The 18878-nt window shown below is 38.3% G+C and overlaps 1 protein-coding gene and 1 long non-coding RNA gene across 4 annotated transcripts in view; one reads left to right on the top strand and one right to left on the bottom strand.

The window, feature by feature from the left end:
• Window positions 1-1858: 1858 nt before the first annotated feature.
• On the top strand, window positions 1859-2299 carry LOC145736276 (uncharacterized). The gene is made up of 2 exons (XR_014179867.1): window positions 1859-2210; window positions 2247-2299. It is a non-coding gene; the product is annotated as an uncharacterized LOC145736276 (long non-coding RNA).
• Window positions 2075-18878, bottom strand: part of LOC145736275 (transmembrane protein 184C) — a 30900-nt gene continuing 14096 nt past the window's right edge. The window contains exons 7-9 of one of the 3 annotated variants that reach the window (XR_014179865.1): window positions 13801-13975; window positions 4935-5233; window positions 2075-4803 (exon numbers count right to left, since the gene is read on the bottom strand). Coding sequence is in view for 1 of the 3 variants with exons in the window: in XM_081990606.1 (XP_081846732.1) it covers window positions 5040-5233; window positions 13801-13975 (369 nt within the window). In the remaining 2 variants the exon portion in view is untranslated. Of the gene's footprint in view, window positions 5234-13800; window positions 13976-18878 lie in introns of all 3 variants that reach the window. The other 2 variants (XR_014179866.1, XM_081990606.1) reach the window with 2 other exon arrangements.

Consider the following 18878-nt stretch of genomic DNA (forward strand, 5'->3'; position numbering starts at 1 on the left):
CCCATTAAATTTCCTATCCAATAACCTAAAAAAACACCAAAAATTTGGTACAGTCAGGTAGAAAAGCGGTGTCAGAATTTGAACTGTCAGAAACACAGTTTGAAAGGACAGTCCGCGACAAAACCGCCTATAAAACCCACTTGGAGTCAGAAAATGACAGTTTTAAGCACATTTTTGGAATCCCCATTAAATTTCCTATCCAATAACCTAAAAAAACACCAAAAATTTGGTACAGTCAGGCAGAAAAGAAGTGTCAAAATTTGAACTGTCAGAAACACAGTTTGAAAGGACAGTCAGGGACAAAATCGCTTGTGAAGCACACTTGTGGTGAGAAAATGACAGTTTTAAGCACATTTTTGGAATCCTCATTAAATTTACTATCCAATAACCTGAAAAACCACTTAAAAAAATGGTACAATCAGGTAGAAAAGTTGGGTCAAAATTTGAACTTCCAGAAAGACAGTTTGAAAAGACAGTCAAGGACAAAATCGCTTGTAAAACACACCTGTAATTAGAAAATGACAGTTTTAAGCACATTTTTGGAATCCCCATTAAATTTCCTATCCAATAACCTAAAAAACCACCAAAAATTTGGTACAGTCAGGTAGAAAAGCGGTGTCAAAGTTTAAACTGTCAAAAACACAGTTTGAAAGGACAGTCCGCGACAAAACCGCCTATAAAACCCACTTGGAGTCAAAAAATGACAGTTTTGACAACATTTTTGGAATCCTCATTAAATTTCCCATCCAATAACCTAAAAAAACACTAAAAAACTTGGTACAGTCAGAGAGAAAAGTGCTGTCAAAGTTTGAACTGCCAGAAAGACAGTTTGAAAGGACAGTCCGCGACAAAACCGCCTATAAAACCCACTTGGGGTCAGAAAATGACAGTTTTAGGCACATTTTTGGAATCCTCATTAAATTTCCTATCCAATAACCTAAAAAACAGTACAAAATTTGGTACAGTCAGGGAGAAAAGCTGGGTCAAAGTTTGAACTGCCAGAAAGACAGTTTGAAAGGACAGCCCAAGACAAAATCGCCTGTAAAATCCACTTGGAGCCAGAAAATGACAGTTTTAAGCACATTTTTGGAATCCTCATTAAATTTCCTATCCAATAACCTCAAAAAACCCTACAAAATTTTGTACAGTCAGGTAGAATTGGCAGTACATAAAATGTTTCACAACTCACTTAAATGGCAACGTTATTAAAAACGGTAGATTATGTACGAAAATAAAAACGGTAGACTTGGCAACATTGGGATTTGGAGTACCAAAAGAGCCTGCTGAAATGTCAATGACTCGCGCAGTGCCGCCATCTGTGGGGCGCTGGCGCAAAACGCCTTATAGTGGAAAGTAGAAAACTTCTTTTCCAAATACTCTTAAAAATCAACCAATAAATTAATTTTAGTTTTATTTAAGGAAATTATTAGGGATTGAATTAATTTATAATATTTTTAGGGAACGGCCAGGCACTCACAGTGACGTCACCATTGGTTCTACCGTACAAATTAGCATACACGTGACGTCACCAGGTGGACAAAAAAAACTCAATCAACTGACAAATAGAATTCAAGACAAAAAATCAGTAACAATCTTCAAGGTCATGGCTACCTTGAACCGAAAAAATCAAGGTCGTAAAGTCAAAATGGCGGATTTGACAGCCTGTCAAAGGCTGCGTTGCACTGAAAAAGGTTTGGTAGGCTAAGTCCGCCATTTTGTTTGAATATCTCCGAAACGAGAGGAAGGAGAATCTTGAAAAAAATCACCCATAACCTTCAAGGTCATGGCTACCTAGAACCGAAAAAATCAAGGTCGTAAAGTCAAAATGGCGGATTTGACAGCCTGTCAAAGGCTGCGTTGCACTGAAAAAGGTTTGGTAGGCTAAGTCCGCCATTTTGTTTGAATATCTCCGAAACGAGAGGAAGGAGAATCTTGAAAAAAATCACCCATAACCTTCAAGGTCATGGCTACCTAGAACCGAAAAAATCAAGGTCGTAAAGTCAAAATGGCGGATTTGACAGCCTGTCAAAGACTACGTTGCATCAACTTTAACCTTTAAAAAAAAACGCTTAACACAACTTTTCAGTTTGTTTAATAAAAAAAAATTAAATAACAGTGATGCAAGTGTAAATAATATACTAAATCAATATTATCATATATACAGGGTGTTTCTCTGCCAAAAAAAAAAAATTTGAAACACCCTGTATATGGTATAACGCAAATAAACTATAATAATGTAAAAACAGTGAATACAATAATAATAATTCATTTAAGGTGATATGATGACTCTCTGATAATTTTTTAAAAAAATATTGACACTTTGACAGCTGTCAGATATGTCACAACTGTCAAAAATCCCTTCAGGCAGCTTTAAAACTCCAAAACATACTCGAGCTACTCTAACAGCTATACTGTGTTCTGTGCGAGGGACATTTTGACATTTATGACGTAGCTGACAGTTGTCATGTCACCCTAAGACACTTTGACAGCTGTCAGATACGTCACAAATGTCAAAAAACCCTTCCACGAAGCTTTGACATTTCAAAACATACTGAAGTCACTTGTACAGCAACTATGTTCTCTGTGAGAAACATTTTGACATTTATGACGCATGTGACAGTTGCCATATAACCTTAACCTACTCCAAGACACTTTGACAGCTGATTATGACGTCACAACTGTCAAATTGGCCTTCAATCGAGACGTAGAGCTATCAAAGTGAAAGTTTCTCATTGGGGGAAAGGTAAAATGGACTTGATAGCTTCGTTGGGAGGTTTTTTTGATAGTTTTGACGCTACTGTCACGTTCAGAGGGTGCTTTAGGGTCACGTGCCAACTGTCAGATACGTCACAACTGTCAAAAATCCTTTCACGCAGCTTTGACATTACAAAATATACGGAAGTCACTTGTACAACTACTGCGTTCTGTGCGAGCGACATTTTGACATTTATGACGTAGCTGACAGTTGACATGTCACCCTAAGACACTTTGACAGCTGTCAGATACGTCATATATGTCAAAAATCCTTCCATAAAGCTTTGACCTAAGAAATTGCTAAATTGTGAAATTTGTGGTGCGCGAACGTCAAAAACATCATAACTCACATTCTAAACGTCCGATTTGAGTGATTTTTGCGTTAGCTGGTAGCTTAGACTGTACTCAATTCACAATAAAAAAAATCAGCCTGATCAGAGTTAAGACAGGGGCGTAGAAGCATAAGAAACCTGAGAAAACTGCAAAAACGTGAAATTTATTGTCCACGAAGGGCAAAAACGTCATAACTCACATTCTAACCGTCCGATTTGAGTGATTTTTGCGTTAGCTGGTAGTTTAGACTGTACTCAATCCACAGTAAATAGAATCAGCCTGATCACAGTTAATACAGGGTCGTAGCAGCATAAGAAACCCGACAAAACTGAAAAAGGTGAAACTTATTGTCCGCGAACGGCAAAAACGCGATAACTCACATTCTAAACGTCCGATCTGAGTGATTTTTGCGTCAGCTGGTAGCTTAGACTGTACTCAATCCACAGTAAAAAAAACGGCATGATCAGAGTTAATACAGGGGCGTAGCAGCACAAGAAACCCGAGAAAACTTGAAAAACGTGATATTTAGAGTCCGCGAACGGCAAAAGCGCCATAACTCACATTCTAAACGTCCGATTTGAGTGATTTTTGCATGAGCTGGTAGCTTAGACTGTACTCAATCCACAGTAAAAAAATCATTTTGATCAGAGTTAATACAGGGGCGTAGCAGCATAAGAAACCCGAGAAAACTGCAAGACAGTGAAATTTAGTGTCCACGAACGGCAAAAACGCCATAACTCACATTCTAAACATCCGATTTGAGTGATTTTTGCGTTAACTGGTAGTTTAGACTGTACTCAATCCACAGTAAAAAAATCATACTGATTAGAGTTAATACAGGGGCGTAGCAGCGTAAGAAACCCGAGAGAACTGCAAAAACGTGAAATTTAATGTCCGCGGACGGCAAAAAGGTTATAACTCACATTCTAAACGTCCGATTTGAGTGATTTTTGCGTTAACTGGTAGTTTAGACTGTACTCAATCCACAGTAAAAAAAATCAACCTGATCAGAGTTAATACAGGGACGTAGCAGCGTAAGAAACCCAAGAAAATTGAAAAACGTGAAATTTAGTGTCCGCGAACGGCAAAAATGCCATAACTCACATTCTAAACGTCCAATTTGAGTGATTTTTGCGTTAGCTGGTGGCTTAGACTGTACTCAATCCACAGTAAAAAAATCATCCTGATCAGAGTTAATACAGGGGCGTACCAGCATAAGAAAACCGACAAAACTGAAAAAGGTGAAATTTAGTGTCCGCGAACGGCAAAAACGCCATAACTCACATTCTAAATGTCCGATTTGAGTGATTTTTGCGTCAGCTGGTAGCTTAGACTGTACTCAATCCACAGTAAAAAAATCAACCTGATCAGAGTTAATACAGGGACGTAGCAGCGTAAGAAACCCGAGAAAACTTGAAAAACGTGAAATTTAGTGTCCGCGAACCGCAAAAACGCCATAACTCACATTCTAAACGTCCGATTTGAGTGATTTTCGAGTCAGCTGGTAGCTTAGACTGTACTCAATCCACAATAAAAAAATCAGCCTGATCAGAGTTAATACAGGGACGTAGCAGCGTAAGAAACCCGAGAAAACTTGAAAAACGTGATATTTAGTGTCCGCGAAGGGCAAAAAGGCCATAACTCACATTCTAAACGTCCGATTTGACTGATTTTTGCGTTTTGACATTTGCAACGTTGCTGACAGTTGTCATGTCACTCCAAAACACTTTGACAGCTGTCAGATATGACACAATTGTCAAAAATCCTTTGACATTTCAAAACATACTGCACGTTCTGTGTGAGGAACATTTTGACAGTTGTGACGCAGCTGACAGTTGTCGCGTCACCCGCAAGACACTTTGACAGCTGTCAGATACGTCACAACTGTCAAAAATTGAAAAAAGTGTATTTTTTTGCAGGTTTTTTTTTGAAAAATACATTTTTGTTCCACTCTACGTGGTGGTTTGGTCGTTTTTTGTCGGAGCACCGCCAAAAGTGCCATAACTCACGACCACCTCGTCCGTGGGATAGAAATCGGCGGGAACACTTTGGGCGACAGAGGGCGCCACCAAATGCTGAAACTCGTCGTCTCCCCTCGGTATCGAGTACATGCTCCTCCCTCTCAAACGACGGCTTATCGAAGAAGCTTTTTTTTAAAAAAATAATAATTTTCTGTTAGTTAGTTAGTTAGTTTTTTGCGTTTTTGGAGCACAAAGGAGCAAATTTGAAAAAAAAAAAAAAAAAAGTAGCAAAATTTTTTTTTTTGGTCACCCTGTATGCTTTTCCAGCGGGAAATTGTCGGTTCAAACTTTGGTTTCAGTTTCCCTGACCCTTTCTACGCATTTTTGATTCTTTGCACTTTTTCCGTATCTCCACTAGTTTAGGAGATATTCCAGAAAATCCATTTTGGGGACCAGAAACTCCCATTTTCCTCTGCAAGACCCTCAAAACTTTTCCCTGCAATATCTCGGCCAGTTTTTGAGATATAGCAACGGTAAACCACTCAAAAAATTCCTCGTTTCCTCCTCTTTCCAGCGGTGTCACTCAAAATCACCGTGGTGGTCTCTGTTATACAGGGTGAGCCAAAAAATTGAAAGTTGTTCGAGTTTGGTCACCCTGTATGCAGTTTTAGTGGTAAACTGCTGGTTCAAAGCCCGGATTCAGTTTCCTTGGACTTTTCCACGCAATTTTCATTTTTTGCACTTTTTTCGTATCTCTTATAGTTTAGGAGATATTTGAGAAAATCTATTTTGCAGCCCGGAAACTCGATTTTTTTGACAATTGAACAATTTTGACATGGTCTGCTTTAATCTTGAATAACTCGCTTATTTGACACACTTTTTCAGGACTTTTATACCTCCATGGATAGCTAATGAAACAGGCTTTCCATTGACGTATAAAAGTTGATTGGTTGCTTTTACAGTTTGGCCGCTAGGGGGCGTCAAAGTCAAGCGAGTAATCCGGATCAACCATTCTGACACTGTTTGCTTTAATCTTGAATAACTCGCTTATCTGACACACTTTTTCAGGACTTTTATACCTCCATGGATAGCTAATAAAACAGGCTTTCCATTGACGTATAAAAGTTGTTTGGTTGGTTTTACAGTTTGGCCGCTAGAGGGCGTCAAAACAAAGCGAGTTATCCGTACCAACCATTCTGACACTGTTTGCTTTAACCTGAAATAACTAGCTTATTTGACACACTTTTTCAGGACTTTTATACCTCCATGGATACCTAATGAAACGGGCTTTCCATTGACGTATAAAAGTTGTTTGGTTGGTTTTACAGTTTGGCCGCTAGAGGGCGTCAAAACAAAGCGAGTTATCCGTACCAACCATTCTGACACTGTTAGCTTTAACCTGAAATAACTCACTTATTTGACACACTTTTTCAGGACTTTTATACCTCCATGGATAGCTAATGAAACAGGCTTTCCATTGACGTGTAAAAGTTGGTTGGTTGCTTTTACAGTTTGGCCGCTAGAGGGCGTCAAATCAAAGCGAGTTATCCGGCTCAACCATTCTGACACTGTTTGCTTTAACCTTAAATAACTCGCTTACTTGACACACTTTTTCAGGACTTTTATACCTCCATGGATAGCTAATAAAACAGGCTTTCCGTTGACGTATAAAAGTTGATTGGTTGCTTTTACAGTTTGGCCGCTAGAGGGCGTCAAAGTCAAGCGAGTAATCTGGATCAACCATTCTGACACTGTTTGCTTTAACCTGAAATAACTCGCTTATTTGACACACTTTTTCAGGACTTTTATACCTCCATGGATAGCTAATAAAACAGGCTTTCCATTGACGTATAAAAGTTGTTTGGTTGGTTTTACAGTTTGGCCGCTAGAGGGCGTCAAAACAAAGCGAGTTATCCGTACCAACCATTCTGACACTGTTTGCTTTAACCTTAAATAACTCGCTTACTTGACACAGTTTTTCAGGACTTTTATACCTCCATGGATAGCTAATGAAACAGGCTTTCCATCGACGTATAAAAGTTGATTGGTTGCTTTTACAATTTGGCCGCTAGAGGGCGTCAAATCAAAGCGAGTAATCCAGATCAACCATTTTGACACTGTTTGATTTAACCTGAAATAACTCGCTTATTTGACACACTTTTTCGGGACTTTTATACCTCTATGGATAGCTAATGAAACAGGCTTTCCATCGACGTATAAAAGTTGATTGGTTGGTTTTACAGTTTGGCCGCTAGAGGGCGTCAAAACAAAGCGAGTTATCCGGATCAACCATTCTGACACTGTTTCCTTTAACCTGAAATAACTCGCTTTCTTGACACACTTTTTCAGCACTTTTATACCTCCATGGATAGCTAATGAAACAGGCTTTCCATCGACGTATAAAAGTTGATTGGTTGCTTTTACAATTTGGCCGCTAGAGGGCGTCAAATCAAAGCGAGTAATCCGGATCAACCATTTTGACACTGTTTGATTTAACCTGAAATAACTCGCTTATTTGACACACTTTTTCGGGACTTTTATACCTCCATGGATAGCTAATGAAACAGGCTTTCCATCGACGTATAAAAGTTGATTGGTTGGTTTTACAGTTTGGCCGCTAGAGGGCGTCAAAACAAAGCGAGTTATCCGGATCAACCATTCTGACACTGTTTCCTTTAACCTGAAATAACTCGCTTTCTTGACACACTTTTTCAGCACTTTTATACCTCCATGGATAGCTAATGAAACAGGCTTTCCATCGACGTATAAAGGTTGATTGGTTGCTTTTACAATTTGGCCGCTAGAGGGCGTCAAATCAAAGCGAGTAATCCGGATCAACCATTTTGACACTGTTTGATTTAACCTGAAATAACTCGCTTATTTGACACACTTTTTCGGGACTTTTATACCTCCATGGATAGCTAATGAAACAGGCTTTCCATCGACGTATAAAAGTTGATTGGTTGCTTTTACAGTTTGGCCGCTAGAGGGCGTCAAAACAAAGCGAGTTATACAGCTCAACCATTCTGACACTGTTTGCTTTAACCTTGAATAACTCGCTTATTTGACACACTTTTTCAGGACTTTTATACCTCCATGGATAGCTAATGAAACAGGCTTTCCATTGACGTATAAAAGTTGATTGGTTGCTTTTACAATTTGGCCGCTAGAAGGCGTCAAATCAAAGCGAGTAATCCGGATCAACCATTTTGACACTGTTTGATTTAACCTGAAATAACTCGCTTATTTGACACACTTTTTCGGGACTTTTATACCTCCATGGATACCTAATGAAACGGGCTTTCCATTGACGTATAAAAGTTGATTGGTTGGTTTTACAGTTTGGCCGCTAGAGGGCGTCAAAGTCAAAGCGAGTTATCCGGATTAACCATTCTGACACTGTTTGCTTTAACCTGAAATAACTAGCTTATTTGACACACTTTTTCAGGACTTTTATACCTCCATGGATACCTAATGAAACGGGCTTTCCATCGACGTATAAAAGTTGATTGGTTGCTTTTACAGTTTGGCCGCTAGAGGGCGTCAAATCAAAGCGAGTTATCCGTACCAACCATTCTGACACTGTTTGCTTTAACCTTAAATAACTCGCTTATTTGACACACTTTTTCAGGACTTTTATACCTCCATGGATACCTAATGAAACGGGCTTTCCATCGACGTATAAAAGTTGATTGGTTGCTTTTACAGTTTGGCCGCTAGAGGGCGTCAAATCAAAGCGAGTTATCCGTACCAACCATTCTGACACTGTTTGCTTTAACCTTAAATAACTCGCTTATTTGACACACTTTTTCAGGACTTTTATACCTCCATGGATACCTAATGAAACGGGCTTTCCATCGACGTATAAAAGTTGATTGGTTGCTTTTACAGTTTGGCCGCTAGAGGGCGTCAAATCAAAGCGAGTTATCCGTACCAACCATTCTGACACTGTTTGTTTTAACCTTAAATTACTCGCTTATTTGACACACTTTTTCAGGACTTTTATACCTTCATGGATAGCTAGTAAAACAGGCTTTCCATTGACGTATAAAAGTTGATTGGTTGCTTTTACAATTTGGCCGCTAGAGGGCGTCAAAGTCAAGCGAGTTATCCAACTCAACCATTCTGACACTGTTTGCTTTAACCTTGAATAACTCGTTTATTTGACACAGTTTTTCAGGACTTTTATACCTCTATGGATAGCTAATGAAACAGGCTTTCCATCGACGTATAAAAGTTGATTGGTTGGTTTTACAGTTTGGCCGCTAGAGGGCGTCAAAACAAAGCGAGTTATCCGGATCAACCATTCTGACACTGTTTCCTTTAACCTGAAATAACTCGCTTTCTTGACACACTTTTTCAGCACTTTTATACCTCCATGGATAGCTAATGAAACAGGCTTTCCATCGACGTATAAAAGTTGATTGGTTGCTTTTACAATTTGGCCGCTAGAGGGCGTCAAATCAAAGCGAGTAATCCGGATCAACCATTTTGACACTGTTTGATTTAACCTGAAATAACTCGCTTATTTGACACACTTTTTCGGGACTTTTATACCTCCATGGATAGCTAATGAAACAGGCTTTCCATCGACGTATAAAAGTTGATTGGTTGCTTTTACAGTTTGGCCGCTAGAGGGCGTCAAAACAAAGCGAGTTATACAGCTCAACCATTCTGACACTGTTTGCTTTAACCTTGAATAACTCGCTTATTTGACACACTTTTTCAGGACTTTTATACCTCCATGGATAGCTAATGAAACAGGCTTTCCATTGACGTATAAAAGTTGATTGGTTGCTTTTACAATTTGGCCGCTAGAGGGCGTCAAATCAAAGCGAGTAATCCGGATCAACCATTTTGACACTGTTTGATTTAACCTGAAATAACTCGCTTATTTGACACACTTTTTCGGGACTTTTATACCTCCATGGATAGCTAATGAAACAGGCTTTCCATCGACGTATAAAAGTTGATTGGTTGGTTTTACAGTTTGGCCGCTAGAGGGCGTCAAAACAAAGCGAGTTATCCGGATCAACCATTCTGACACTGTTTCCTTTAACCTGAAATAACTCGCTTTCTTGACACACTTTTTCAGCACTTTTATACCTCCATGGATAGCTAATGAAACAGGCTTTCCATCGACGTATAAAAGTTGATTGGTTGCTTTTACAATTTGGCCGCTAGAGGGCGTCAAATCAAAGCGAGTAATCCGGATCAACCATTTTGACACTGTTTGATTTAACCTGAAATAACTCGCTTATTTGACACACTTTTTCGGGACTTTTATACCTCCATGGATAGCTAATGAAACAGGCTTTCCATCGACGTATAAAAGTTGATTGGTTGCTTTTACAGTTTGGCCGCTAGAGGGCGTCAAAACAAAGCGAGTTATACAGCTCAACCATTCTGACACTGTTTGCTTTAACCTTGAATAACTCGCTTATTTGACACACTTTTTCAGGACTTTTATACCTCCATGGATAGCTAATGAAACAGGCTTTCCATTGACGTATAAAAGTTGATTGGTTGCTTTTACAGTTTGGCCGCTAGAGGGCGTCAAAACAAAGCGAGTTATCCGGATCAACCATTCTGACACTGTTTCCTTTAACCTGAAATAACTCGCTTTCTTGACACACTTTTTCAGCACTTTTATACCTCCATGGATAGCTAATGAAACAGGCTTTCCATCGACGTATAAAAGTTGATTGGTTGCTTTTACAATTTGGCCGCTAGAGGGCGTCAAAACAAAGCGAGTTATACAGCTCAACCATTCTGACACTGTTTGCTTTAACCTTGAATAACTCGCTTATTTGACACACTTTTTCAGGACTTTTATACCTCCATGGATACCTAATGAAACGGGCTTTCCATTGACGTATAAAAGTTGATTGGTTGGTTTTACAGTTTGGCCGCTAGAGGGCGTCAAAGTCAAAGCGAGTTATCCGGATTAACCATTCTGACACTGTTTGCTTTAACCTGAAATAACTAGCTTATTTGACACACTTTTTCAGGACTTTTATACCTCCATGGATACCTAATGAAACGGGCTTTCCATCGACGTATAAAAGTTGATTGGTTGCTTTTACAGTTTGGCCGCTAGAGGGCGTCAAATCAAAGCGAGTTATCCGTACCAACCATTCTGACACTGTTTGCTTTAACCTTAAATAACTCGCTTATTTGACACACTTTTTCAGGACTTTTATACCTCCATGGATACCTAATGAAACGGGCTTTCCATCGACGTATAAAAGTTGATTGGTTGCTTTTACAGTTTGGCCGCTAGAGGGCGTCAAATCAAAGCGAGTTATCCGTACCAACCATTCTGACACTGTTTGCTTTAACCTTAAATAACTCGCTTATTTGACACACTTTTTCAGGACTTTTATACCTCCATGGATAGCTAATGAAACAGGCTTTCCATTGACGTATAAAAGTTGATTGGTTGCTTTTACAATTTGGCCGCTAGAGGGCGTCAAATCAAAGCGAGTAATCCGGATCAACCATTTTGACACTGTTTGATTTAACCTGAAATAACTCGCTTATTTGACACACTTTTTCGGGACTTTTATACCTCCATGGATAGCTAATGAAACAGGCTTTCCATTGACGTATAAAAGTTGATTGGTTGGTTTTACAGTTTGGCCGCTAGAGGGCGTCAAAGTCAAAGCGAGTTATCCGGATTAACCATTCTGACACTGTTTGCTTTAACCTGAAATAACTAGCTTATTTGACACACTTTTTCAGGACTTTTATACCTCCATGGATACCTAATGAAACGGGCTTTCCATCGACGTATAAAAGTTGATTGGTTGCTTTTACAGTTTGGCCGCTAGAGGGCGTCAAATCAAAGCGAGTTATCCGTACCAACCATTCTGACACTGTTTGCTTTAACCTTAAATAACTCGCTTATTTGACACACTTTTTCAGGACTTTTATACCTCCATGGATAGCTAATGAAACAGGCTTTCCATTGACGTATAAAAGTTGATTGGTTGCTTTTACAGTTTGGCCGCTAGGGGGCGACAAAGTCAAGCGAGTTATGCAGCTCAACCTTTCTGACACTGTTTGCTTTAACCTTAAATAACTCGCTTATTTGACACACTTTTTCAGGACTTTTATACCTCCATGGATAGCTAATAAAACAGGCTTTCCATTGACGTATAAAAGTTGATTGGTTGCTTTTACAATTTGGCCGCTAGAGGGCGTCAAATCAAAGCGAGTAATCCGGATCAACCATTTTGACACTGTTAGCTTTAACCTGGAATAACTCGCTTATTTGACACACTTTTTCAAGACTTTTATACCTCCATGGATAGCTAATAAAACAGGCTTTCCGTTGACGTATAAAAGTTGATTGGTTGCTTTTACAGTTTGGCCGCTAGGGGACGTCAAATCAAAGCGAGTTATCCACCTCAACCATTCTGACACTGTTTGCTTTAACCTGAAATAACTCGCTTATTTGACACACTTTTTCAGGACTTTTATACCTCCATGGATAGCTAATAAAACAGGCTTTCCATTGACGTATAAAAGTTGATTGGTTGCTTTTACAGTTTGGCCGCTAGAGGGCGTCAAAGTCAAGCGAGTTATCCGTACCAACCATTCTGACACTGTTTGTTTTAACCTTAAATAACTCGCTTACTTGACACACTTTTTCAGGACTTTTATACCTCCATGGATAGCTAATAAAACAGGCTTTCCATTGACGTATAAAAGTTGATTGGTTGCTTTTACAGTTTGGCCGCTAGGGGGCGACAAAGTCAAGCGAGTTATGCAGCTCAACCATTCTGACACTGTTTGCTTTAACCTTAAATAACTCGCTTACTTGACACACTTTTTCAGGACTTTTATACCTCCATGGATAGCTAATGAAACAGGCTTTCCATCGACGTATAAAAGTTGATTGGTTGGTTTTACAGTTTGGCCGCTAGAGGGCGTCAAAGTCAAAGCGAGTTATCCGGATTAACCATTCTGACACTGTTTGCTTTAACCTGAAATAACTCGCTTATTTGACACACTTTTTCAGGACTTTTATACCTCCATGGATAGCTAATGAAACAGGCTTTCCATTGACGTATAAAAGTTGATTGGTTGCTTTTACAGTTTGGCCGCTAGAGGGCGTCAAATCAAAGCGAGTTATCCAGCTCAACCATTCTGACACTGTTTGCTTTAACTTCAAATAACTCGCTTATTTGACACACTTTTTCAGGACTTTTATACCTCGATGGATAGCTCATAAAACAGGCTTTCCATTGACGTATAAAAGTTGATTGGTTGGTTTTACAGTTTGGCCGCTAGAGGGCGTCAAAACAAAGCGAGTAATCCGGATCAACCATTCTGACACTGTTTGCTTTAACCTTAAATAACTCGCTTATTTGACACACTTTTTCAGCACTTTTATACCTCCATGGATAGCTAATGAAACAGGCTTTCCATTGACGTATAAAAGTTGATTGGTTGCTTTTACAATTTGGCCGCTAGAGGGCGTCAAAACAAAGCGAGTAATCCGGATCAACCATTCTGACACTGTTTGCTTTAACCTTGAATAACTCGCTTATCTGACACACTTTTTCGGGACTTTTATACCTCGATGGATAGCTCATAAAACAGGCTTTCCATTGACGTATAAAAGTTGATTGGTTGGTTTTCGAGTTTGGCCGCTAGAGGGCGCCAAAGTGGACATACGAGTTTGCTACTTTTTTTGTTTTTTTTTGACAAATTGCTCCTCTGTGCCACCTGGGGGCCTACTTACTGACAATACCGAGATGTTCCTGGACGTCTCTTCTGACGTCAGAAATGTCCCACATCGCCATAAACGAGCTGCAGCACGATTGGTCCCTGCTGCCCTCTCTCATGTACGGCAAATAGGAGAAGCTGTAGTGATGGGCGATTGCCGCCAAGCACATCTCTATGCAGACGAGAAAGTCCTGAAAATGTCCGTAAAAATGTTAAAAAACGGGTCAATTTTTGACAAAAATTTGAAGTTTTGGTTCGTATCCAGCTGGACTCGAACCTCGCAGTTTTCGGCCTGTAACTCCCTTAGTAGGCCCTTTAGGGCAAAACAGCTAAGAAGCTAATTTGTGCAGAGTGAAATTCCCTACAACTCTCCTTATTTACACTTTTGCTCTAACTGCTCAAATAACGGAGCTATGCTCCGTTGAAGCTACTCTATAGAGTTACTGAGTCCTGGGAGACAGTTTTCGGCCTGTAACTCCCTTAATAGGCCCTTAAGGGCAAAAATGCTAAGAAGCTAATTTAAAGAGAGTGAAATTCCTTACAACTCTTCTTATTTACACTTTTGCTCTAACTGCTCAAATAACGGAGCTACGCTCTTTTGAAGCTACTCTATGGACTTCTGAGTCCTGGGAGACAGTTTTCGGCCTGTAACTCCCTTAGTAGGCCCTTTAGGGCAAAAATGCTAAGAAGCTAATTTGTGCAGAGTGAAATTTGTAGAGAGTGAAAGTTAAACTTGGAAAACCAAACTGAAAATGACAGAAAACCCACTCAACTAACTTGAAACACAATTTGGGCCATAATTTGGGTATTTGGGCAGTTACGGACCTGAAATTTTCACTGAATATACTAAATTGAACCTAAAAACCTGGGCCGTACTGGAAAAATTTCAGAAAAAATCGTGTTTTTTGTTAAACTTGGAAAACCCCACTGAAAATGACAGAAAACTCACTCAACTAACTTGAAACACAATTTGGGCCATAATTTGGGTATTTGGGCAGTTACGGACCTGAAATTTTCACTGAATATACTAAATTGAACCTAAAAACCTGGGCCGTACTGGAAAAATTTCAGAAAAAATCGTGTTTTTTGTTAAACTTGGAAAACCCCACTGAAAATGACAGAAAACTCACTCAACTAACTTGAAACACAATTTGGGCCATAATTTGGGTATTTGGGCAGTTACGGACCTGAAATTTTCACTGAATATACTAAATTGAACCTAAAAACCTGGGCCGTACTGGAAAAATTTCAGAAAAAATCGTGTTTTTTGTTAAACTTGGAAAACCCCACTGAAAATGACAGAAAACTCACTCAACTAACTTGAAACACAATTTGGGCCATAATTTGGGTATTTGGGCAGTTACGGACCTGATATTTTCACTGAATATACTAAATTGAACCAAAAAACCAGCGCCGTATTGGAAAAATTTCAGAAAAAATCCTGTTTTTTGTTAAACTTGGAAAACCAAACTGAAAATGACAGAAAACCCAATCAACTAACTTGAAACACAATTTGGGCCATAATTTGGGTATTTGGGCAGTTACGGACCTGAAATTTTCACTGAATATACTAAATTGAACCAAAAAACCTGCGCCGTACTGTAAAAATTTCAGAAAAAATCGTGTTTTTTTGTTAAACTTGGAAAACCAAACTGAAAATGACAGAAAACTCACTCAACTAACTTGAAACACAATTTGGGCAGTTACGGACCTGATATTTTCACTGAATATACTAAATTGAACCAAAAAACCAGCGCCGTATTGGAAAAATTTCAGAAAAAATCCTGTTTTTTGTTAAACTTGGAAAACCAAACTGAAAATGACAGAAAACTCACTCGACTAACTTGAAACACAATTTGGGCCATAATTTGGGTATTTGGGCAGTTACGGACCTGATATTTTCACTGAATATACTAAATTGAACCAAAAAACCAGCGCCGTATTGGAAAAATTTCAGAAAAAATCCTGTTTTTTGTTAAACTTGGAAAACCAAACTGAAAATGACAGAAAACCCACTCAACTAACTTGAAACACAATTTGGGCCATAATTTGGGTATTTGGGCAGTTACGGACCTGATATTTTCACTGAATATACTAAATTGAACCAAAAAACCAGCGCCGTATTGGAAAAATTTCAGAAAAAATCCTGTTTTTTGTTAAACTTGGAAAACCAAACTGAAAATGACAGAAAACCCAATCAACTAACTTGAAACACAATTTGGGCCATAATTTGGGTATTTGGGCAGTTACGGACCTGAAATTTTCACTGAATATACTAAATTGAACCAAAAAACCTGCGCCGTACTGTAAAAATTTCAGAAAAAATCGTGTTTTTTTGTTAAACTTGGAAAACCAAACTGAAAATGACAGAAAACTCACTCAACTAACTTGAAACACAATTTGGGCAGTTACGGACCTGATATTTTCACTGAATATACTAAATTGAACCAAAAAACCAGCGCCGTATTGGAAAAATTTCAGAAAAAATCCTGTTTTTTGTTAAACTTGGAAAACCAAACTGAAAATGACAGAAAACTCACTCGACTAACTTGAAACACAATTTGGGCCATAATTTGGGTATTTGGGCAGTTACGGACCTGATATTTTCACTGAATATACTAAATTGAACCAAAAAACCAGCGCCGTATTGGAAAAATTTCAGAAAAAATCCTGTTTTTTGTTAAACTTGGAAAACCAAACTGAAAATGACAGAAAACCCACTCAACTAACTTGAAACACAATTTGGGCCATAATTTGGGTATTTGGGCAGTTACGGACCTGATATTTTCACTGAATATACTAAATTGAACCAAAAAACCAGCGCCGTATTGGAAAAATTTCAGAAAAAATCCTGTTTTTTGTTAAACTTGGAAAACCAAACTGAAAATGACAGAAAACCCAATCAACTAACTTGAAACACAATTTGGGCCATAATTTGGGTATTTGGGCAGTTACGGACCTGAAATTTTCACTGAATATACTAAATTGAACCAAAAAACCTGCGCCGTACTGTAAAAATTTCAGAAAAAATCGTGTTTTTTTGTTAAACTTGGAAAACCAAACTGAAAATGACAGAAAACTCACTCAACTAACTTGAAACACAATTTGGGCAGTTACGGACCTGATATTTTCACTGAATATACTAAATTGAACCAAAAAACCAGCGCCGTATTGGAAAAATTTCAGAAAAAATCCTGTTTTTTCTTAAACTTGGAAAACCAAACTGAAAATGACAGAAAACTCACTCGACTAACTTGAAACACAATTTGGGCCATAATTTGGGTATTTGGGCAGTTACGGACCTGATATTTTCACTGAATATACTAAATTGAACCAAAAAACCAGCGCCGTATTGGAAAAATTTCAGAAAAAATCCTGTTTTTTGTTAAACTTGGAAAACCAAACTGAAAATGACAGAAAACTCACTCGACTAACTTGAAACACAATTTGGGCCATAATTTGGGTATTTGGGCAGTTACGGACCTGATATTTTCACTGAATATACTAAATTGAACCAAAAAACCAGCGCCGTATTGGAAAAATTTCAGAAAAAATCCTGTTTTTTGTTAAACTTGGAAAACCAAACTGAAAATGACAGAAAACTCACTCGACTAACTTGAAACACAATTTGGGCCATAATTTGGGTATTTGGGCAGTTACGGACCTGATATTTTCACTGAATATACTAAATTGAACCAAAAAACCAGCGCCGTATTGGAAAAATTTCAGAAAAAATCCTGTTTTTTGTTAAACTTGGAAAACCAAACTGAAAATGACAGAAAACTCACTCGACTAACTTGAAACACAATTTGGGCCATAATTTGGGTATTTGGGCAGTTACGGACCTGATATTTTCACTGAATATACTAAATTGAACCAAAAAACCAGCGCCGTATTGGAAAAATTTCAGAAAAAATCCTGTTTTTTGTTAAACTTGGAAAACCAAACTGAAAATGACAGAAAACTCACTCGACTAACTTGAAACACAATTTGGGCCATAATTTGGGTATTTGGGCAGTTACGGACCTGATATTTTCACTGAATATACTAAATTGAACCAAAAAACCAGCGCCGTATTGGAAAAATTTCAGAAAAAATCCTGTTTTTTGTTAAACTTGGAAAACCCCACTGAAAATGACAGAAAACTCACTCAACTAACTTGAAACACAATTTGGGCCATAATTTGGGTATTTGGGCAGTTACGGACCTGATATTTTCACTGAATATACTAAATTGAACCAAAAAACCAGCGCCGTATTGGAAAAATTTCAGAAAAAATCCTGTTTTTTGTTAAACTTGGAAAACCAAACTGAAAATGACAGAAAACTCACTCGACTAACTTGAAACACAATTTGGGCCATAATTTGGGTATTTGGGCAGTTACGGACCTGATATTTTCACTGAATATACTAAATTGAACCAAAAAACCAGCGCCGTATTGGAAAAATTTCAGAAAAAATCCTGTTTTTTGTTAAACTTGGAAAACCAAACTGAAAATGACAGAAAACTCACTCGACTAACTTGAAACACAATTTGGGCCATAATTTGGGTATTTGGGCAGTTACGGACCTGATATTTTCACTGAATATACTAAATTGAACCAAAAAACCAGCGCCGTATTGGAAAAATTTCAGAAAAAATCCTGTTTTTTGTTAAACTTGGAAAACCAAACTGAAAATGACAGAAAACTCACTCGACTAACTTGAAACACAATTTGGGCCATAATTTGGGTATTTGGGCAGTTACGGACCTGATATTTTCACTGAATATACTAAATTGAACCAAAAAACCAGCGCCGTATTGGAAAAATTTCAGAAAAAATCCTGTTTTTTGTTAAACTTGGAAAACCAAACTGAAAATGACAGAAAACTCACTCGACTAACTTGAAACACAATTTGGGCCATAATTTGGGTATTTGGGCAGTTACGGACCTGATATTTTCACTGAATATACTAAATTGAACCAAAAAACCAGCGCCGTATTGGAAAAATTTCAGAAAAAATCCTGTTTTTTGTTAAACTTGGAAAACCCCACTGAAAATGACAGAAAACTCACTCAACTAACTTGAAACACAATTTGGGCCATAATTTGGGT

Source organism: Ips typographus, linkage group LG12 (assembly GCF_016097725.1).
Source record: "Ips typographus isolate SLU linkage group LG12, UJ_Ityp_2.0, whole genome shotgun sequence".
NCBI classification, from domain to species: Eukaryota; Metazoa; Arthropoda; class Insecta; order Coleoptera; family Curculionidae; genus Ips; species Ips typographus.